Raw genomic sequence first — 23,694 nt, 5'->3', positions numbered from 1 at the left:
AGATTTTGAACCCCCATCTACAGTCACGTGAAAAAATTAGGACACCCCATGAAAACCTTTTTTAATGTATGTAAACATCTGGACATTTCATTATCATTTAAACAATATTAAGAGATTTTTAATATAGTTTTTAATATTTTTAAAATGTAATTAATAGAAATGCCATTTTCTTGAGAGGAAAATGACACCCTATGCCCTAATAGCTGGTATCCCCTCACCCACCCCACCCTCTGACTGTAATAACTTTAGTTAGACGTTTCCTTTAATGAATTACTGTCTCTGACATCACTGGGAGAAAGTCCTTCCTACTCCTCCATGCAGAATTCTTTCAGCTGTGAGACGTTTCAGCTTTAGATTTGAGACAGATGCTCTCACATTTTCCTCAAGCGCCCTTTGATACAATAAAGAATTCCTAGAGGATTCTATGTTGGAGAGCTCTCCAGTAAGCTCCCCAGCCCTAGCAGTCCCTAACCCAAGAGTAAACCAAATGTAAACTAAATGTCTGAAGTTTAAATAAATAAGACAGGCTGCTCCAGAATCATCTCTAATGATGTTCTGATGTGCTGCATCTGATTCTCATTTCAGTTTGGTAGTTTAATATTGTTCAAGTGAAGATCAAATGTCCATCTGTTTAAATATGTTGTCCTAACTTTTGCACATGACAGCATGTGTGTCTATACGTGTGGGTTCTATACCGCTTTGCAGTGTTTGGCAACTGCCATGCCCAGTGGGTGCTCGCTGCTGGCCTCTGCAGTGCCCACAACGGCCAGAACCTTCCGGAGGGGCAACCGTGCTCGATCCCACAGCACCAGCACCCGGGTCACCCGCGGCACACCATTAGTGATGGTGCCCGTTTTATCAAACATGACAGCTTTGATCTGCAGGAGATAAAACACAGAAGTTGAAATTCTTGTAGGCATGCACAGCTTCCTTTCCACTACACAGAGTACAGCCTCCTTTCCACTACACAGAGTACAGCCTCCTTTCCACTACACAGAGTACAGCCTCCTTTCCACTACACAGAGTACAGCCTCCTTTCCACTACACTGGAGTAACACTGTAGCACGGTAACACTGCAGACCAGCACATCACCACCAGACTAAGAAAAAATATCTGTTTTGATAATCAGGCCTTGTGCCATCTCTTCAGCTAGCTAACTGTGCACTTTGCCAAGAGGACAGCAACACTATCTGCAAAGAGAAACATTTACAATGACCTTGTTACAGTGCTAAAAACAAATCTATGCTATGCCATGCAATACTATGTGGCTTCTGTGAGTTATTGCACTGCCATAAACCAGCCAATCAAAGCAGAGCTCATTAAATTACTATGCACAAGCCCACAATAAAAGAGTAAACGGGACAAACTCATTTTAATATCCTTGATTTTAGACAAAACAACGAATAAGCAGGTGTCTATATGTATTGCTTTTGTCCATATAGTTTATTTATACATCAACTACTTAAAAAAACTCAATAAATGCTTTCTATGGCACCTGTAATGTAGTGAAAGGTGGAGAGTGTATAGTTTAGTTAAAGATGTGAGGTTGAAACAATCCACAATAGCTTTGTGATTGGTGAAGGCACTGCTTACATGAACAATACCCAAGATCAGGCCCTCGCTATTTATACTGAGAGTTTTTGACTGGTCATTGGAACATAAAAAATCTGGCATGCTTGAATGTGTATACTGTTTGCCCTCAAGAGCAAGATTAGCCTACTTAGAAAGAAAATATGGATTTGGTCCCCTAGGGCTTTAATGCTACATTCTCCAGCCTCTGTAACATGATTAAACTGTACGTCGCTCTGGATAACAGCATCTGTCAAAAGCCATGCGAGTAAATGTCACAGGAGAGAAACTGAGTGAAAAGCATTGCCTTGTGGGCCATCTCCAGCGGCTCTCCGCCTTTTATAAGGATGCCATTCTGGGCGCCCACCCCGGTGCCCACCATCACGGCTGTGGGGGTGGCCAGGCCCAGAGAACAGGGGCAGGCGATGGACAGCACTGTGATGGACGCTTGGAAGGCAAAACGCACAATCATGTCCGTCCGGGGAATGTTCTTATCGTAGCCCTAAACACAACAAACACCAGTTACATATGGAAAATACAGTACAGTACAGTAGAGATAGAGCCTTAGAGGCCCTTTAGTTCAGAGGGTACAGCAGCAACTGATTATGGAGCATTTGTGAATTAAAACATTAATAAACACTAATAAATGAGCTGCAGCTGAAATTACTTAAATAGTGGCTCCTCCCCCTTAAATTTGTTTACTCTTTTTTCCCATCTGCAGGTTAGAACTCCCCCTATCACATGGGTGGGAGGCCTACCTGTTCTTAGAGTCCTGATCATGAAGAGCTGTGGTGTTGACGAGATGCAAACTCATAATCCACTGTCTTTTAACAAGCAGACAGTTAGACAGTTGCGCCACTGTAGAGCTCTAAGGTGGCCCTATGATCTAACTGCTGCTAATCAAGCGTGAGGAGATTGTGCTCCTCTGTCAAGGGTCTGTGGCTAATTTATAATAAATAAACTGAAGGAGGCCTGTAAGCCAAAATGTGTCCTTCTAGTGTTACCAATCCTACCGTTCTTCAGTTTGGTATTTAAATAAAAAAACAGTAGCATTGACAATCAGTCATTTCAGAACAAGCTTCCCCAAACTGGTCCCAATAAAGGAAGTCATTTGGCAAATTTGTGTGATTGGTGTAATTACTCACAGGAAAGTACTTGACCACAATGTCAAAGTCCAGAAACCCAATAATGAGCCACGCAGCCAGTGTTGCCACGGAGACAATGACGATGAAAGGGACGAAGTAGCCACTCAGTTTGTCTGCTAATTGCTGGATGGGCGCCTGAGTAACACAGTCGACACACATTAAAGGAATTATCCCATTGACTCCTAATTAAGGAAAATTGGTGGAGCATGATTTTGTGCCTGTTTGATTGTGTGCATATGTTTATAAACACTAATATTAGATTAAATACAGATAATATCAATACAATGGTCATGATTTTACGTATGTTAGTGTGCATGCATGTGTTAGTTTAACAATTTCCAAACTTCTCCTTCAAAAAGCTCAGTATTATTTGTAGTCTTTTTCCACAATACCATGTTACTGTAATTGTGGCTCAAATGAAGATCAAATGTCCGTTTAAATGTTCATACAGATACAGGTGTTTTATGTGGAGTTCTGATTTTTTATGGATTTAACTAAATATAGAGAATATTCAAATATACATTAACATTTATAGCATTTAGCAGGTGTTTTAATCCAGAATGATTTGCAAAAGTTCTTAACCATTCAAGACACCGAAATTAGCACCCAACAGCTCTGAAAAGGAAAATATAGGTCCTTAAAAATACAATAGCAATTTATTTTGATATCCTTAAGCTACAGTGTTGTTTTTTGGCTACAATAGTTTTTGATACATTTACATTTTAGTTGTTTTGTATTTTGTACTTTTTTTTTCTTCACAACTTGCCAGTTCCCACCCACTAGCTTGGTCTCCCACTACCCACATGATGCCACAGACACTGTGCAACTCACTGGGCTGTTCAATGCTTCTGGAAAAAAGGTAAGTGGCAACTTCCTCCGGAAGCTGAGAAAGGCCTGTCTCCCTCCACCCATCCTCACCCTCTTCTATAGAGGGACCATAGAGAGCATCCTGAGCAGCTGCATCACTGCCTGGTTTGGGACCTGCACAGCCTCTGACCGCAAGACCCTCCAACGCATTGTGAGGACAGCTGAGAGGATCATCAGAGTATCTCTCCCCTCCGTCATGGACATTTACACTGCCCGCTGCATCCGCAAAGCAACCAGCATTGTGGATGACTCCACCCACCCTTCACACAGTGCCACCAGGAAGAAGGTACCGCAGCATCCGATCCAACACGACCAGACTTTGCAATAGCTTCTTCCCCCAAGCCATCAGACTTCTTAACTCCAGAGACTGAACTGATGTTGTTTTTCTGTTCCATGCACACACACACTCTCTCTCTCTCTCTCCAACCATTTACCCCAGACAAGATGGGAAGCATTTTTGCACAAAGCATTTTGCACAAATAACTTTACTACCTCACTGGACTCAATATTTATTGCACATTGCATAATTTGCACACTACCCTCTGTATATAGTTGAAATGATAATAAAAACCCACTTGACTTGACTTGACTTTTTAAGGTCAGACACCTACAGTGGCCAAAAACCCTAACGTTGGCCTACAAAGCCAAAAATGGAGCAGCCGCTCTGTACTAGATGGTCGTGGTCAAGCAGTAACCAATCAGAGAAGACGTTCTCATGCCCCCTGGCTCATAATGCACTGACCTTCATTACTGTCCAACATTTGTGCCACTGACTTTATATGAAAACGGAGGGAGCTCACAGCAGCTCACAGCAAAACGTGGGGTCCAGAGTTTACCGAGCTGGAGTTATGCTTATACACCTGGATCTTGATTACATTTAAGGTGTGTTAAGTGTGGTGCTATGCAGGATGTGTGTATCTGTGTGTGTACCTTGGAAGTCTGTGCTTCCTCCACCAGTCGAACTATCTGGCTGAGTGTGGTATCTGCTCCAACATGTGTGGCCTCCACTAGCAGAGCTCCATGAGCGTTAATGGAGCCAGCGATCACACAGCTGCCCGGCTTCTTCCTCACAGGCATCGGCTCTCCTGGATTTACACACACACACACATTACTGATAAACAGAACTGTCCATAGGCAATCAGAACCTATTGCTTTAACTGCACATTAGTTAATATTTAAAAGAGATACAAAGCTTTACTGTATGATTCTGGGTCTGAATTTGTACCCTCTGAAATACAGTTAAAACCTGACTGCTGAGGATCACAGATCCACCATTATACTTCACAGAGGTTCTCGTCTACATCCCACCATAAAAATATAGATTTTTAGTCGTTTGTTTGCCATAATACAAAAAATGAGTCGCCTTGCATGTTTAAGATGGTAGTAACTTCAGGCTCCGGCAGATTTTATTGCACAAGGATGACAGAGGGGTGTGCGACAGGATTCATAGATTAGGAAGAAGCGGTACAGTGCAGTGGATGTCTCTTTGGATGTGTAGAAAATGGGTAGAAGTGGGAAGTGGCAGAATCTGCAGGTGTATGGAATCGTACGGTCATACAGGTCTACCAGCAGTTGCAGAAATCCCAGTCTACAGGAAATTCTACAGCAGGGATTGCCAGCAGGTGAATAACTGATGAAAATCAGCACCAACTTCTGAAAGAACACTTCACAGGGAACTGCAGAATTTCCTGTGGACTGGGATTTCTGACACTGCGGGTAGACTCTTGTGACTAATATATGTATATGTGCTCTTGCCGTTGTTTCCGTTTAAGTTCTTATCCTCAGTCCTGCCTTTTGCAGGCTCATGTTTCCTCAGTTATCTAGATCCATATTCAGCCCTACCCGTGTTTGTTTTGCTCCTGGATTTCCAATAAGGCCTTTTTCGCAAATATATCCAGATTCTTTTTATATGTGACATGTACAGTTACAAACAAGGATAATTTAATGGCATGGTTATGTCAGTGTGGTTGCCGGGTTCACTTAAAGTGAGCCAATAACGTTTTAGGGTTAAAGGTTTGATGTCTGGACCACTGGCTGGTCTCCATGTCCAGTAAAGCCAGTTACCTGTGATAAGAGACTCATCAGCCATGGAGCTTCCCTCTATCACTTTCCCATCAACAGGAAACTTTCCTCCGGGCGCGACCTTCACCACGTCTCCTCTCTGTACCAGCTGCACAGAGACCTGCTCCTCGCTACGTCAGAGAGATCAATAAAAACATTATACACTGCAATACAAAGCCGCCAATATACGGTCAGTTGCCTAAGGTACATTGCTCAGGGCTCAAACATAACACAATACGAATTACTGTGTGCCATCAATCTTTGCATGTTAACTATTATATGTACTGGGTCTCATTAGGCTAATGTGTGCTTGGACCCCGAGAATCGCTGTTTATGAGTATCAAAAAGTGACACTATTTTGATATACTGACTTTTTTCACATCCTATTTTCTGACAGACACAGCTCTAGGCCCAGCAGAGACTGCATCACCTGCAATTCTAGGTTACTATTGGGGTCATTTGTTTTATTTACAGCACTGTATGGTATGTTAAAAAAACTGTAATCTTACAGTATCAACTCATCATACAAACACTTCACAGAACTTCACAGACTCCACTACCCTACATTTGTGGGTTTGATCCCAGCTGCTCTCACCTACTAACAAATGTCCTCTACAAGACATTCTACTTTCAGGGCTGTCTGCCATTGTTACAGTCATTTTCAGCAACGCCTCAGCTGTCTGATATCATAATAATAGCTCATACCTGATGATGGAGTTGTCATGGCTGAGAGTCACTATAGTGGCATCCGTGGCCTGGAGGGACATGAGCTTGGCCAATGCCTCCGACGTCTTACTCTGCAAGGACACAAAAACACTTTACTGTGAGAGAGAATCTTAATGCAATAGAAAATAAGGGATGTAAGTAATAGTGTTAACACGTTAAAAACACTGATTTGAATCTTCAGATTCATTTTATTATAAAATCGTCTCCTTTTCTGCACTCACAGAGCTGTAACAGAGCTGCGTTCAGTACAGAGTGGTTTGACCTTATCCCAGAATAAAACATAAACAGGGAAGTTTAGGGTTTGGTTCTATAGTTACTCATTAAATCCAGCAAAGAAAGTGAAACACCGGCTCCTTAAGTGATTTCAGCTTACAGACAGCTTTTACGACGAGATATCTTTGCCATGTGTCGCAAGCTGGCCTGGAGCATGACTAGGCAGAGATAACAGAGCCTGACTTTAACCTTAGTTAGACCTCAAACAGTGAGAACGGCCTGGAGCAACAACCCACACAGGGAGAGGATGACTCAATCAGACGTCATATACAGTGAGGTGGTTGCTTTTATACTGGGTAATATAATGTACATCAGCCTTGTGCTCTTGATAGCATTCAATCTCAGTCCCATGCTAGATATTTTTTAAAGTAATAACATATACATATATTTTAAATATTAAATATGGTAATATTCATAAGATTTTAATACAATAAATAAATAGAAAATAATGATAAATGTAAATATTTTATAATATTAAATCCAATAAATGTGTTTAGGATAATTCATGTACAATACAATTTTATATTTTGGAATATTTATTTACCGTATTACATAAAATGTTTGAATCTTTGAATATTTTTTTGAAAATATATATGAAATATTAAATATGGGAATATTTGTTACATTTACATAAAATAGGATAATGTAAATGTAAATAATACATAATGTAATGTAAATAATGTAAAAAATAAGGTTGCACAGTTTGTAATCTGAAAATCACTAACTCAATTTTACTCTGCAGTAGATGTTGTGTGAATTTTATAATTATTATTTTTTGTTTGTTTGTATATTAAATTGTATCCAGTGGGGTCTTGGATAATGTTTGTATTAATATGGATACAAATAATCTATTTTTAATATGCTGTTAAATAAAGTTATTTGAAAAAGAATGTGCTGTACAATATGTCTGCACTGTTTGAGATAAAAGCTGTGTCCCAATTGAGGGGCTGCAGACTTCACAGGACATGGTATATGAAGACGTAGCTTTCGAAAGGCTGTGCAAACCGTAAAGATCGCACTGAAAGGAGACGCTCTGCTCAATGCCGGATTTCCTGTTTCTGACACAGCGACGCTGTTTTTGTCCTTTTTTTTACCTTGGCAATGTGTTCCAGCCAGCGTCCAAGGGCAATGAAAACAAACAGCATAGGCGGCGTATCGAAAAATGTAACTGGACTTTGCTTAGCCCCCTCGCTCATGGCAACCAACAGCACAATGCAGGAGTACACATATGAGATAGTGGTGGCCAGGACGATGAGCACGTCCATATTAGCCACGCCATGTCTCAGAGAGCGGTAGGCCTGGATGTAGAAGTATCGTCCGCCGAAGATCTGAGGAGAGCAGAGACAAAAAGAGGACCAGAAAGAGGGTTATTTAGACAACCATCAGCCCATACCAATATGACTCTGATATCACTGTGCATCTGTAGTTTACAGCATTTGCTTTCAATAATGAAATATACATATTTATTTACAGCACTTAATCGCACTGTATCATACTGCATTGTTGTATTGTGGCATAACAGACACTGCATGGTAACACCACGCTACACTAAAAAGAGTCATTGATGAAGACTCCTAGAACCCTACATTCACCTATAAGGTATGGACAAAAGTATTGGGACACCGGGACATTGTTTCTTATGAAAGTAAGGGTATTAAAAAATAGTTTGTCCTGCTTTTGTTGGAGTAACTGTCTGTACTGTCCAGGGAGTCTTTTCCATGAGGCATTTTAATGAACTCCTTTTTGTCACACTGAGAAATGCACTGAATCTGCATCTCTGTATTAAATTCTAAATTTGATAAACCATTAAGATAAACCATTAAGATGCTAATTTACAGCATTTGCTTTCAGTAATGATGTAAAACATTCACAACACAAACATTCCCAAAATCTGCCACTAATACGGGGCAACTACGAGTTCTCAGGGTTAAGCTAGAGATGGGCACTTAAGTCACATTCAAATCGACTGCAGACTTGACCTGCACCTCGTCTCTAAAGAGCTTTCGACTCGGGCTTGTCAAAAATAACACAGTAACAATAAGCGTCTTTCTATTATTCAGGCATGGTGTGTGAAAGTTACAGAACGTTACTGTATTTCGCTGATTTGGAGAGCAGCCCATTTTATTACGACAAATGTGTGTAAGCAGGATAACGGCCAGTGGCATCAAGCATAAACAAAGCAGTGTAGCATGGCTTCAGCTGGAGCAGCATATGTGGTAGCCTCTAGCTACAGAGATCTCAAAATCAAAATTAGACATAACGCAAGAGTGGCGACAAGCAAAGACACAAACAAATTAGAAACTAATTAGACACATTGGATCCACCACATCAGACTTCATAAGGTATCTGAAAACAGACTCAGATAGGTTTTAGTTCAGCCGATAGCCACTTTTACCGTCACTATGTATAACACAATTCTTTACCATCTCCTTACCCTAAGCTTACACTGGCTTTTGTCCAAATGTTTGTGGACATTTCTGCATCCAGCATTTTCCAGCATGGAACTGGGAACATGTTAGACTTTGTTTTTGATGCCTCATCCATCCAATAATTTATTTATTTATTTATTTATTTATTTATTTTCGTCAGCCTAAACTCCTTAGGCACAAAGCAGGAATGCCCCCTGGACAGGGATTGCATGCACATCTGACTAATGAATGCACTCAGCTACTTTTAGTTGCACCCACTGCTAACACAGATGTGTAAATGCACACACACAGCTTGTCTAGTCCCTGTAGAGAAGTATTGCCAATAGAGTAGGACTCTCTGGAGCTGATGAACATTAACCTATTGGCATAAGACCTATGTGTCTAATGCCAGGTGTGGGCTAGTGGGGTATAAAGCCCCCCAAAAATGAGCTATACTTTTATTATATACACTTTGTGTATGTTAAAGTGACTTGAGACCTGACTTGGATTCTAGCCTAAGGACTCGTGACTTGACTTGGACTTGTGTTTTGTGACTTGTGAACATCTCTGGGTTAAACCACTACAGAATGAAAGCAAGCAGTACCTGAACAGGCGTACAGAGCAGGAAGAAGACCAGGTTGAGGATGGAAAGTCCAGGCAGGATGTTCTGCTCCTCTGGCATGGAGCCCCCGTGCTCAGAGTGCTGGCTGTCCATCACCATCATATAGATCATCAGCCCCATCACAGGGACACCACACACCAGACTGATGAGGAACGAGCGCTTCCACCTGCAGACACATGAGAGCCAGCAAAATCAGCCATGATCACTTCAGTGCTGTATTTTAGTCCGTATCAGCTCGGGGTTCAGTAGTGGTAAAGTCAGTTGTGAGGGTTAGGTTTTGGGAGTATGTGACAGGGACAGAGGTGCAAAATTAGACACTTGCTGCTGAATCTCCTCCTGATGACTCAAACCATCATTCTTTCTCAAGTCATCACTCCTTATTAATGACACTCCAAAGCCCAGACCCTACAGCACAGAGAGAGAGAGATAAAGAGAGACGCCTCAGGTCAGGTTTCACCATAATTCAATCTGAATAAGCAAATTATTTATTGAATATCATCAAAGTATGATTTTAACACGCCAAATTAATTGAATAGAATCACCATAATTAGAAATGTAAAACAACATATTTTACTGCATATTTATATTTATAGTTACTGTGGCTAGCATGTTAGCTTGTAGCTACAGGGTTCGATCCAGTGGCAACCTAATGACTACTAGACCATGGCCTGCTGTCCAGGCCTCAAATGTTGAGGTGCTAATTTATGCTAGCCCTCTTTTAGCACTCTAGTAACGTAACAGCAATGCACATGAACCTTTTTTCTGCCTTTCTAGAGTAAACGCAAACGTTCAAACCACATAACGGACATTGCATGCTTAACGCCATGCTACACTAAAAAGAGTCCATGGTCAAGACTCCTAACAATACTTTCACCTACAAGGTATGGACAAAAGTATTGGGACACTGGGACATTGTTTCTTATGAAATTAAGGGTATCCAGAAAGAGTCATGGGTGGTCCAGCAGACTAAGGCGCTGTCACAACATCAGAGGATAGCTGGTTCGAATCCCGGTCGTGCTGCTAGCCATTGGCAGCCGAGCCACATCACCTAGTTCCTGGCTGTTGCAGACTAGTGTGCTGGAGTCAGGTATGCGGTTGGTTGCCCGGGGGTGTTGTATCGGCGGCAGTTCAAAAAATGAGTGGCTTGACTGCACAAGCGTCAGGGAGACGGACAGTTGGGTAATTTGAAGTCCAAATAGACTTTACTGTCCAGGGAGGACTTTCCAGTAGACTTTGGAGCACTATGCTGAGGGACACCACTGTATCATAGTGTATTCATTTCTACATTTGGTGAATCATTAAAACGCTAAAAGTAATAACATTTTAACTGTAAAATGAAATGATAAAAAAAAACAAGATGGTTCATCATTCCCTCAGGTCCAACCCCACATCAGCGACCACCATTCACTCAGAATGAATTAGCAGAAGGACACATAAGCACCATCTTCAATTAGTCTGGCTATTTGCATTATGCTAATAATCACCACAGTGGGATCAAAGCTGGAGCCACAACACTGAATTCAATCAAAGCCCTCGATTCTCAAACAGCAAACGTGTGCTGTATTATACCAGCACAGTACCTCAACAATTCTGATGATGTCACGGACCCCAACCACATCTGGGTCGAATTTCACATGAGCCTTGTTGGTTGCCAAGGAGACGGTGGCCTCTAGAATACCCTTTGATCGGCGGAGCTTGCTTTCGATGTTATGGACGCAAGAAGCACATGTCATACCCGTCACCTGGAGAGACATCAGACACCAGGACCAGAGTGAGTCATCAGAGCACGCTGCCCGTTACACCCTGGTTACTTGTAATCTCGCATATGATTGGCTGAGAAGAAATCACATTCGAGGATGTGCAGTGAGATATTGGCAATACACTCTTTCAAATGGTTCTTTGAGTGATACCACATTAGAACTATTTTGGGTTCCACCAGGAACCATGTTTGCAGTAGTTTGCAATAAACTACATGGACAAAAGTATTGGGACACCTGCTCATTCATTGTTTCCTGAAGGGTATCAAAAGAGTTCATTCTGCTTTTGTTAGAGTAACTGTCTCTACTGTCCAGGGAAGAAGGCTTTCTACTAGATTCTGAAGCATAGCTATGAGGATTTGATTTACATGCAAAGAGTACACTGCTAACTGTAACAACACCTCTGAAATGATGCTGCGGTTGTGTTACACATAGTAATATCTGGAGATAGTTTGACAGTGCAAAAATAACAGATACCACCAAACCCAATTTCTAATATCAATGAATATGAGCCAATATTATCTGCCAACTGATACTACATGTTCAAATGTTTGTGGACACCCCTCCTAATAAATGTATTCAGCTTCTTTACCCATTGCCATTCTTGCACCCATTGCTGACACAGATGTCTAGTTCACGTAAAGCAGTATTGCCAATAGAATAGGACAGATAAAGCGGAACCTATTGGCACCATGCCAGGCTGGAATGATGGTTGGTGCCTCATCCGCTATTTTTGGGTTCAGGAGTTGGGGATGAGGTGGGTTGGTGATCATCTGACATTCTCACCTCACTAACGCTCTTGTCGCTGAATGCAATCACATCCGTTCAGCAATGCTCCAAAATCTAACAGGAAGTCTTTCCTGGACAGTAGAGACAGTTACTCCAACAAAAGCAGGATCCATTCTAATATGGTACTCTTGATTTCAGAAGAACCAATAAATGAGCAGGTGTCCCAGTACTTTTGCCCATATAGTGTGTCCATCAGACATTTTCTAAATCATCTAAATCATTTTTTGGTTAATCGCCATCGTGTCATTTATCATGTATCATGGCCAATTGTAAATGAATCATGTTACAGTACCACTCAACAGCAACAGCTTCCTCTTCTTACCTTTATATCACTTCATTTGGAGATATGCCCATAAAACTGGACGACTTCCAAACTTAGCTTCCCATCTGGGTAATTATTAAACCACACTTGCACAAAACAGCTCTGACTCACGGAAAGGTCCAGAACACCGTCATTAACGGCATCATCCTCCACCAGCGACGCTCCAAAGCCCAGGCCGGAGATAAGTCTGACAATCTGAGCCGGGTCCACGTCTTCCGGGTCATACTTTATCTCTGCTTTACCCGCCATTAGAGCTACCAGAACCGATTTAATCCCTACCAACACAAACACTTATTAGCAGAGAAACACACAGCACACGCCAAAAAGGCTAAATCATTCTACTGTTCAAAAGTTTGGAATCACTTGCAATACATTTGCTTTATACAATAATCCAATATAATGACAACTTGTATATAAACAGATTTCATTAAAGGTAAAGGTAAAGGTGCACGTATTTGTCACTGTACAGTGTGCACTGTACAGCGAAATGTGTCCTCCGCATTTAACCCATCTGTGGTAGTGAACACACACTCACACACACACTAGTGAGCTAGGGGCAGTGAGTACACACACACACCCAGAGCGGTGGGCAGCCAACTCCAGCGCCCATTATTATACATTTTATTACATTTTATTGATTTTATTAATATTATATTATGATAAATAAGCTCCCTAGACAGAAAATTAGGCACCCAAAGAATTGGGCTCCTGTAGATGGCACTGCACGAGGGTGATATAGGGCCATAAATGCATGCAAGAGGTTTTATAGATTGAGAAGAGGCGGTATAGTGCAGTGAGTGTCTTGTTGGATGTGCGAAAAATGGGTTGCAACGCAGATGTTAATGATTAGCAAAAAGTAGTGATTGCATTTAGGTGTGTCAAATGCCATAATTTTAAGGAGGTAGCTGGATCTGAAAGTGTATGGAAGCGTACGGTTAAACAGGTCTACCAGCAGTGGCAAAAATTCCAGTCTACAGAATATTCTCCTTAGAATTGTCTGAAAGCCGAAACTGACGGACAGGGAATTGCTTCTAGAAGTCAACACAGATCCTTCACCACCCAATTTCTGAAAGAACACTTCACAGGGAACTGCAGACCATCAACATATGGAGCAGAATGGCACGCAAGAGGCCTTTGCTCAAGAATGACGGAAATTGCAGAGCCACCCCTTGCTTAAACCACATGGAACATCTCCAGTAGTGAGAACACGTCTAATGAAGAAAATCTCTGGCTGTATGCTATGTGTGAAAGGAGACGTCCGGATAATGTCCGGACCTGATTCTCCCAACATCTTCCTGCAGCCTGAAAAGTCTGATATTATTAAAAACACTGATTCCAAACATTTGAATGGTAGAGTGTATCAGGGTGAATTAGGCACACACCTTTATGCTTCAGCAGGTTCCTCTCAATGTTGGCTACACATGAAGCGCAGGTCATCCCTGTCACATGGACGAAGCACTTCTGGGCCTTCTCTTCTTCTGGGCCTCCTGTTCTTTCTAAATTAGCCGAAGCTGCCTGAGATCTGGGGGTTTGGGGTCGGACCGCTGGTGGGGTCGGGTTCTTGGAGCGTGAGGATGTGCTTCTGTGTGAACCCTGAGCCCTAGCCTGGCTGCCATGGCCAGAATCTTAGATTGGAAAGATGAGAGACAGGGGAAAGATGTCAACCCAAAACCCCACCATAAAATCTTAACCAAGCTCTAAAATGACCACAGTCTTGCTGAGTGCTAATCTGAACAGCCTCAGCAGTGAAACGTACAGAGAGTGGACAGAGAGAGAGTGAGGGGCAGAAAGAGAGAGAGAGAGAGTGGGGAAGTAAGTAATATAAGCCTTCTATAATCCGATTAGACACTCACTCTATTTCTTGGCACTTGCATGCCATTTAAAGGTTGCCATGTCTGGGTCTGAGTTATTCAAGAACACTTCATGTTATTTTAGAATGCCCACTTCAACGGTAACCACGGAAACCCATGTCCCCCTTCAGAATCTATTGGCTGAGGAGTCCGGCGCAGATTAGCTCATCAGACAATCTTCACATTCACACACAGCTGCCTCTGAGATGACTGATTAAACTTGCTGGCTACTCTCTCTCGTCGTTACAAAACAGTTGTAACCAGTAAAGCTCAAGCAAAGCATCGACATCTCCATTTTTCAGTGTCTCTGTCCGTGTGAGAGAATTAGGAGAATAACAGCTGAGAGTAACTGAGGGGAAATGTGCTGGGCCTGAGAGCTTAGACTGCACAAGCATTGGAAACAGTCAAAGCACTACAACCCAGCATTTTACTCCAAGGCTTTAACTCAAATGTCTCAAGTCAAACGAGTACAAATGTGTGCACCTATAACAGACTATATGGACAAAATTATTGGGACACCTGCTCATTCGTTGTTGCTTCTGAATTCAAGGGTATTAAAAAGAGTTCCCCAACTCATCCCAAAAGTATTGGACAGAGCACCATCCATCATTCCAGTGAGCACAGTTCCACTGCTCTACAGCTTAATGCTGGGGGCTTTATACCCATCTGGCCCAGGGAGTCCTATTCAAGTCTATTCTAGTGGCAAGATTTTTCTAAGGGACTAGGATAGATCTGTCTGTGTGTGTGCATTTGCACATCTGTGTCAGCAATGGGTACCACTTCAACTAGCTGAGTGCATTCATCAGAAGGGGTATCCACAAGCCTTTGGACAGATAGTGTAGGTTGGTTTATATTGGAGGTCACAAATTTAAACAGTTTCGGACCTATAGTTTGGTCATCTCTAAAGACTTGAGAAGACATTGAGAATGTTCCTCTTCCATCACTCTGACACGTGTTAATCTCTGCAAGCTTTCAAATGGACATGCAGACCCCCACTTTTTTGCCCTCACTTTTGCCTTCCATGGTTTACTATTAATAAACTCACCAGTGTGTCACAACAATGAGCCAAATAAGTTTCAGACTCGTGATAGCCCGCTGAATAGATGCTTGAGTTCAAGATGCAACTCTAGACCTTTTTTTAGCTATAATTTGCATGATTAACTCATGCAAGGACAAATAGCTGGTCGAGAAACATCTGAGCAGTTACACATTTCCTCCAACACAGTTCACCCGATATGGATGTGTTTACAAATACAAATTTAAGTACAATTTAAATACAACTTCACCAGCACAGCATTTCAGTTGGATTGAGGTATAGACTTTGAGAGGGCCATTACTATCCACTGATGCTTTCTTTTTCAGCCATTCTATTGTAGATTTGCTGATGAGCTTGGGATCATTGTCCTGTTGCATGACCCAATTTTGGCCGATCTTTAGCTGTGGGATAGATGGCCTCACATTTGGCTCTAGAATACTTTGGTATACAGAGGGGTTTATGGTCGTCTCAATGATTGCAAAGTGCCCTGCAGATACTGTGGCTGCAAAACAAGTCCAAATCATCACCCTTCCACCTCTGTGTTTGACCACTTTGGTCTTGTCTATCCAAATGACATTGGTCCAGAAGTTTTGTGCTTTGTTCAGATGCAACTTTGCAAACTTAATTTGTTCTGCCATGTTCTTTTTAGAAAGAAGAGGCCTTCTCATAGCGCAATTTCATGGTGTTTGTTCAGTCTTTTTCTAACTGTACTGTCAGGAACTTGAACATTAAACATGCTAACTGAGGCTTGTAGAGTCTGAGATGTAGCTCTTTGTTTTTTGCAATTTCTCTGAGCTTTAAGAAGTGATTTGGATGTTCATCCAATGATGAACTTCAAATTGTTTGAAAATGACCTTATATACCTTTCCTGATTGATGGACAGAAACAATTGCTTCTCTAAAATCACTGTTGATGTCTTTCCTACTTGGTGTTGTGTTAACACACGCCTAAATGCATCAGACCAGCTAACTGCCAAAACTTCCCTGATTAATTACGCCACTATGGTGTAGTGTGTCACATGCTGTTGTTCATCTGAGGTTGTATTTACCTCATTTTAAAACCTGCTAGTGACCAGATGTAACATCTAGACAGGTAAGGGCCTGATGTCCTGATAAGTAAAACCATAGAATTAAAAAAGGGTGTAGTTTGTTTTTCACATGACTGTATAACCTTGAACTAAGGCCGTCAGCCTGCGTTGTCAATTCATTGTCTGAATCAAATCCAATGTGGTAAAATACAGAGACAAAACTAGGCAAATGTGTGACTGAATGAAAGAATGAAAGAATGCTGTATGTGTGAATACTGTACCTTGTTCCAGGAATGCTTCAAAGCCCATGTCCTCAATGGCATCCCTAAGCTCTGCAGAATTCGTCAGCCTGGAATCAAATGTAATTACTCCCTTTTCTTCCTTTAGATAAACTGTGATGGAAAGCACACCATCCTTTTGGGATATCAGTCCTTCAATAGACTGCACACAAGAGTTGCAAGTCATTCCTTTTATTCCTATTGTCACCTTCTGGCATTTGATGCCATCCACAGAATGAGGTACAGACTTCGGGGAATGTATTAAGCCATTAGTCCTTGGCTCATGGAAAGACAATTCTGGACCCTGACCTGGAAGGGTTACCTTAAAATTCCCAGGAGGAAGCCCCTCCAACACCCCTTTAATTGTGTCCAAGGTCACTAGAGATGGGTCATATTTCAAATCCACGGTCTTGCTTTCCAAGTACACAAGCACAGTCTGAACACCCAGCATTCCAGTCAAGCTCTCTGTGATGTTCTTCACACATGACCCACAGTGCATCCCTTCCACACCTAACCTCACCTCCAGCCAGTCTGGTGGGTTAGGATCAGCTTGGGCTGGATGTGGTACCGATGGTTCTTTTAGAAAAGCCTCAAAGCCCATGTCTTCAATGTGTTTCCTCAGTTCCTCAGGCTTCACTGCGACAGGGTTAAACCATATAAAAGCTTCTCTCTCGCTTAAGGATACTTGGATCCCCTTGACTCCTTGCATCGCTCCAATGCGCCCCTCAATGGTGCGTACGCATGAGTGGCAGGTCATTCCCTCCACACTGATCCTCACCAAGCTTTCCTCCAGCCTTGGCAATGCAGACAAAGACACCCAAGCATTAGACACTTCAGTCACTCCATAGCCCATTCCCTGGATCTCCTGTAGGATCTCTCTGGTTGTAACTGTGGATGGGTAGTACTCTACCCAAGCTGGACCACCAGACTGAGGAATAGACACAGCCACAACACCGCTGAGGGCAGAGAGCCATGTGTGAGGGGCCTGAGTGCAGTCTGGGGACGTGGGGCCACTGAGGAGGAGAGAAAGTCTAGCAAGGCGGCCTGAATTTGGTCTAAGTTCATTGAGACTGCCCGGCTCATAGGCCAGATTATCAAAGGCATGTTTCTTGGAGGCCCACGCCTCAGTAGGACCTCTGTTCTCCTGCAAAAACACAGAGAAAGTATTAAACAACACATGTAGGATATTGTTAATGGGGTCAAATAGGCCTGGGAATGCCTGGGAAAGGGGTGCCATGTACAGTGAGCATGTTCGTGGCCATGCTGAACTGAACTGAATGAACCTGTGTTAAACCAGAGCCACTGTGTAAGTGCAAGCTAATCACACACACCAGAGTATTAGTGCTAAAGTCCCACACCACACCGAACATCAAAGAGCAGATTATACACTGGGCAAATCTGACTTATCACATGACCCCAACTTTCAGGGGGCCAGGCACTCATGCAGGGAGAGATGATTTGGTGGCTATTTAATTACACCTGTCCTGGTGGGTAATTGAATACTCATGTAAAAGTATTATTACTACAGTAAAAACAAACACTAACTTACATTTGAAGAGAGAAAGTAAACAAAAGAACAAAAGAAACACATTTTCTACTGTATCGACATTATTTGCATTAAATGACATCAGAGAGAATTAAATGGTTATACTATAAACTGTTGGTATGAAAAGCATGCATATGGATTAAATAGGTTTAGCCTATCATTTGTAAACAAAAGAAAAAGGGGATGGATTCTTTTAAAAAAAATATTAAGATAGAAATTCTTCTTGAATGTGCTTTTTCTTAACTTTATTAACTTCATACTTACAAAAACATTAAGACATTAAGTTATTCTTCAATAATATACAGGAATTTTCAGATTTTACTTTTTAACTATTATTTAAAAAATAAGGACAATTGGTGTTTTCAAAAAAAAAATTCTTAAATATTAAAATAAAACCTTATGAGAGCTTCACACTTAGATTGTGAGAGTTCAGAAGGTACAACCCTCTGGTTGAATTACTAGAATAATGTCTGATTTAACAGGATTAAGAGAGATTGGAGATTGTTCCTTTAGTGTCCATGTATAGAAAGGTTATTTCTAGCTCTTGTTTACTGGAAATGTTTAAACTCTGAGTTGTTGTATCTCCACTGCACAGAATGTTACTGAATATAGAACATTTAAAATGATCATTTTGCATTGTTTATGACAAGCTGTGAAAAGCAGCATAAATTATTATATTATAAATGAACGACTACTTGAAGTGTCTTCAGATGCTCTCCATAAAATAATGCTTTCTTAAGAGATTATTTGAGAACTTTCTACGGTTGTTTGGAGAATTGCATTAAAGAATATTCTAATAAACATATAAATTAAGTGTTTATCTTAAGTTTTTTCTAAGGAAGGCTTTTGTGAATCCAGCCCGAGGACTTTAATTTGTCGTATGATCCACTGTCAGCTGTTGTTTTAGGAAATTGCGGTTGGAGCGGTCAGCCAAAGACTGACAATTACTGTCATCACTTCCTTTGTAAAGCTTTGAAGTGGATCAATGATTCATTAACTAAATGTTTATTACTACAATTATTAAAAATTAGATTATTTTCCTTGCATAGAAGTAAAATTATCAGCTGAAGCATACAGGACAATGTAAATCCATCCAAATCTTACTTGACTACACAGAGCTGAATAAATATAAGCTCCCATCCTACCAATGCATTGTATATATATATATATATATATATATATATATATATATATATATATATATATAGTAAGAGTATATTTTTATTCTTCTGCATATTTATCACTGAATGCAGCAGTATAACATCACTGGTATGCTAAATGTTTATAGTCTGGAGTCACACCCAGAGAAAAAGAGTTATTGTCTGGTAACTGTGAAACATTATGGAGGCTGAACAAAACACCAGAGATAAGAAGTGAAGTGAAGAGCAACGATCAGTGTTCTCAAGGTACAGACAGACACACAAACACACACACACACACACACACACACACACATGTACACTGACCTATCTCAAAACCAGTGACACTGACCTTTATGCAGAGCAGGGAGCTCAAGTAAAGGTACTGCTAATCAATGAAATAATGGCTGGTAAACGTTATTTGTAGCACAGCACAGACTGAACCGGTATGATTAGGTCAGGTCACTTCCTTTTTTCAATTTTAAACTCAAAACTCATCCAAACCATTTTACAGTGTATATGAGTACAAAAGAAATAAGCCAAACAGCTCATCCTACCGAGCTTCCAAAATACCCTAGAGAACTGCAGTGAAGCTCATTACTACATCCAGTATCTACAAGCATAGGAGCTAAAGGTAGGCAATATGGCCGCTAGATTTTTATTCATAAAAAGCTCACTAATTAAATAGTCTCTTTAATTAAACATGCAGTTAGTGTTCGTTAAGTATGGATAATACCCAATGACTTTAGAAAGAAGTCGGACTCTAGCGACAGATGTTGAATTTTGGTATAAATATGAAAATCGAGTTGACGTTGGCATTAAAACCCCAAGTTGTACAGCCAGTGATTTTAGTTTGGAGTTACATTCCAGCTAACAATTTATGGTTAGTAGAACGTTGTCTGAATGTTGCAACTTTTAGTTCTTAAAACGTTCAAACTGTCAAGTTTTCTGGATGTTTTTAGAACCTTTTTTCACAAAGAAACATCACCGGAGCGTTAAAAATAGTTTCTAAAAACGTTAAACGTTTGTCTAACCTTCCGGTAACGAGTCTTAGTTCATTACTACAATCAAATCAATATTAAATATCAAAAATATCAAATATACGTTTTTCTCATTCTGTAGGCATATTTTACAAAGCAACAAAAATTCATAATTTCAATTTATTTTAGAATCAGTGTAATATTATCTGAATATGCAAATATGCTGAAAATATTCTATTCTATGTTTAAATACATTCTTTAGTAATATTATGTACGCAACATTCAATAAACATTACATATCAGTTGTATCAATGTTTTTTTTTTTTTTTCAGGAATGTTACTTTAATACAGTACTTTAATGGACGTTAATATGATAACGTTTAGCAGACGTTAGGCTTTGGTCATCATGCATCACAGCTAAATGTTCCTATTCTACAGAACATCTAACTGACGATGGCTTTAGACTAGTTGTCCAGACAATGAATACATTCAACCAGATAACGTCTATCGACGTTGCCGGTCGGCTGGGGAGTTGTGCTAAAGTCACAATAACGATGTTTCCGGTGATTTTGGGCTAAACTAATAAGAAAGTGGAGAAATGTGAACCACAACAAAGCCTTTATTTTTTTACACGAAAAGTGACCTAAAAGTGAAGGAATACAATGGTAGTAGTTTCACAATGGTAGTAGTTTCACAATGTTTACCCCCAACACTTGCTCCACTTGTAGGCTTCTGCTCCTCCAGACACTCACCTTCCCCTCCTTCAGCCCGTCTCTGCTCTGTGAACAGCGGCAGACACACGGCTCCGTCCCCGGGCAGCGACACGGAGGAGCACAGTCCACCATACACACCTGCTCCCCGGCCGAGCCGTGCCGTCTGCGCTTACCGAAGTCCAGCTTATTCATCATTCCAGCTTCGGGAAGTTGCAAATCGTGCCTCGACTGGCATCCAAGCACTGATAGTCCCCCGTGAAAGCGAGCTGCTGGCCCTGAAGGCGGACTGGGCGCTTTTAGCTCTCCCTCTGCACACGACCCCCGGCTAGCAGTCAGCTCACACTCACCTGCTCGGCGTGGCCCAGTGCACTGAGCAGCGCTGCGGCGCACTGTGCAGAGTAGCGGCTGCCATGTGCCTTTGACCCAGAGGCAGAAGGAGGGGGTCAGTTTACTGAAGTGCCGTGTGGTTAAGCAGAGTTTTTAGGGATTTGTACGTTTAGAAGTATTATCAACGTGCTACTTTTACTTGTAATCAAGTCTACAGTGGCATGCAAAAGTTTGGGCACCCCTGGTCAGGTTTTCTGTTGCTGTAAATAGCTAAAAGAGCACTTTTGGACATTTTTTTAGTTTCAGAAATGACAATAAAGCAAAAGTAAGCAAAGGTTTGGGCACCCTGGCTGGTCAGTATGTAATAACACCCCAACATTTCAAGTATCACAGCCTGTAAACATGTTTTATCAGGTTCTTGTTTGGGGGATTTTCAACCAGCCTTGCAAGAGGCCTCTACTTCGACGAGGTTTTGGGCCGCCTTGCATGCTTTGCATGATGTTGAGGCCGTGGGGTTGTGAAGGCCATAGAAAAATACCCAGCGTATGCCTCTTGAGGTCGTCCATTGCAGACTTTGAGGTGTGTTCAGGATCATTATCCTGTTGATGATCAAATCATCTTTCAGGAAGGTTGTGGACCAGAAGAACAGTGCACCACCACCAGCAGTCTCTCTAGCATTTGCCTTCCTAGAAGTCCTACGAGCAGTTCTGTTGGGAAGTTCTTTGGTCTTCCACACCTCAACGTGACGCTCCTGTTAACTGCAATTTCTTAATTCTGAACTGAGGGACGGTTGAACCTGAACAGCTTTGCTATCTTCTTGTAGCCTTTCCTGCCTTGTGGGCATCAGTAATTTTAAAGGTCAGAGTGCTGGACAGCTGCTGAGGAGCCCTGCCTAGAGGAGCTGCTTAGAAGAGTTGGGACAAGGTTCCTAATGATGATTGTGATGGTAAACTGGTAGACCAGTGTGGGTTGGATGGTTTGGAAGATCTAAAAGCACAACTAACACAAACTGGTTGATCAGCTCATCCAGACTGACCAAGCTTAGCTGGTCTACCAGCTTGACCAGCTTGACAAAGCTGGCTGACCAGCAAAACCAGTTTGACCAGCTTGACCAAGCTGTTTTTGTTCACCTTTTATGGTTTAGCTGGTTGACCAAAGTGACTAACTGGACCAGATTGGTTGGCCACCAGGACCAGCTCAAAAAAACAGGTCAACCTTCTTAACTAGTCCAACCTTTGACCAGTGAAGGGTATGTTTTTGGCTAGTCCAGTTGGATGTCCATCTAGTGAACCACCTTAGGCCACCAAATAACCATCAGAGACCAGTTCCTGAAAACAGCTACCAGCAAAAGCCAGTTTTGGTCTTGGTTCAAGTGTTTAGCAGACTGGACTTTGAAGCTTCAGCATTTCATTTTCCACCAAAAACAGAAGAATTGGACTGGAAATTAAAGGGAATTCCACCACTGGCACACCCGACCGAATCTTATGGTATAGCACAACCTAATTATTATTACATAACTGAACGTGTCAGGTGAATGGTGCCTCTCACTTCCCCCATTAATTGGAATTGGAATCAGAGTCGACCCCCCCCCCCACCCCCCCAAATGTTCCCAAAATTAATAAGAAGGCTATATGTGTCAAACAAATACACACCTGTTTATAATATATATAATATAATTGAATGTATATTTTATATACATTATCACAATGCTATAACTGCAGGTATTATATCTCTCACTGTATCTCTTGTCAGTGCTGAGCCTTGTGTTTTAAGCACCCTAAGCTTTGAGTAAGTCATCGAACAGGATCTATATGATCTTTACAGTTCTACATGACATAGCTCCAGATCTTTACAGAGAGAAACAGGGCTAATAAAAACACTGGACGAAACTACACACAGGACTGAATATTGTTTCTTCATAACACTTTTAACACTGTAGCATCTGCAACCTACCAGCAGAGAGCGCACTAACACACCTATGAAGGAATGAAGTTCTTCATTTTTATGATATATATGATTATAATATAATAAAAATATATATTTATTTTTAATGTTATTGTTATTATGTGTCTCTGTAAATAAGACATCAAATATATTTATTTATTATGCACATTATTATGCAACTCCAGGTACACTGCATTGTGTTATAGTTACATTGTGTTTATTACTTTACTTGGATGGTCTATTGCAGATGCCTCATAGACGCTCACCTGACGTTCAACTAACATTCAACTAGAATGTCTTAAATAACAAAAAACT

At 41.3% G+C, this 23,694-nt stretch overlaps 1 protein-coding gene across 2 annotated transcripts in view; it reads right to left on the bottom strand.

The window, feature by feature from the left end:
- Nucleotides 1–21,458, bottom strand: part of atp7b (ATPase copper transporting beta) — a 29,244-nt gene extending 7,786 nt beyond the window's left edge. For both annotated transcript variants that reach the window (XM_072683576.1, XM_072683577.1), the window contains exons 1-14: nt 21,148–21,458; nt 16,734–17,874; nt 13,922–14,164; nt 12,651–12,814; nt 11,252–11,413; nt 9,994–10,076; nt 9,654–9,837; nt 7,736–7,969; nt 6,348–6,439; nt 5,646–5,773; nt 4,512–4,666; nt 2,715–2,849; nt 1,877–2,071; nt 696–878 (exon numbers count right to left, since the gene is read on the bottom strand). In XM_072683576.1, the coding sequence (XP_072539677.1) occupies nt 696–878; nt 1,877–2,071; nt 2,715–2,849; nt 4,512–4,666; nt 5,646–5,773; nt 6,348–6,439; nt 7,736–7,969; nt 9,654–9,837; nt 9,994–10,076; nt 11,252–11,413; nt 12,651–12,814; nt 13,922–14,164; nt 16,734–17,874; nt 21,148–21,303 (3,255 nt within the window). In that variant the 5' untranslated portion in view covers nt 21,304–21,458. The remainder of the gene's footprint in view (nt 1–695; nt 879–1,876; nt 2,072–2,714; nt 2,850–4,511; nt 4,667–5,645; nt 5,774–6,347; nt 6,440–7,735; nt 7,970–9,653; nt 9,838–9,993; nt 10,077–11,251; nt 11,414–12,650; nt 12,815–13,921; nt 14,165–16,733; nt 17,875–21,147) is intronic.
- Between the last annotated feature and the right edge of the window lie 2,236 nt (nt 21,459–23,694).

Source organism: Salminus brasiliensis, chromosome 7, assembly GCF_030463535.1.
Source record: "Salminus brasiliensis chromosome 7, fSalBra1.hap2, whole genome shotgun sequence".
Classification (NCBI taxonomy): Eukaryota; Metazoa; Chordata; class Actinopteri; order Characiformes; family Bryconidae; genus Salminus; species Salminus brasiliensis.
This window is presented reverse-complemented; position numbering and strand designations above follow the sequence as displayed.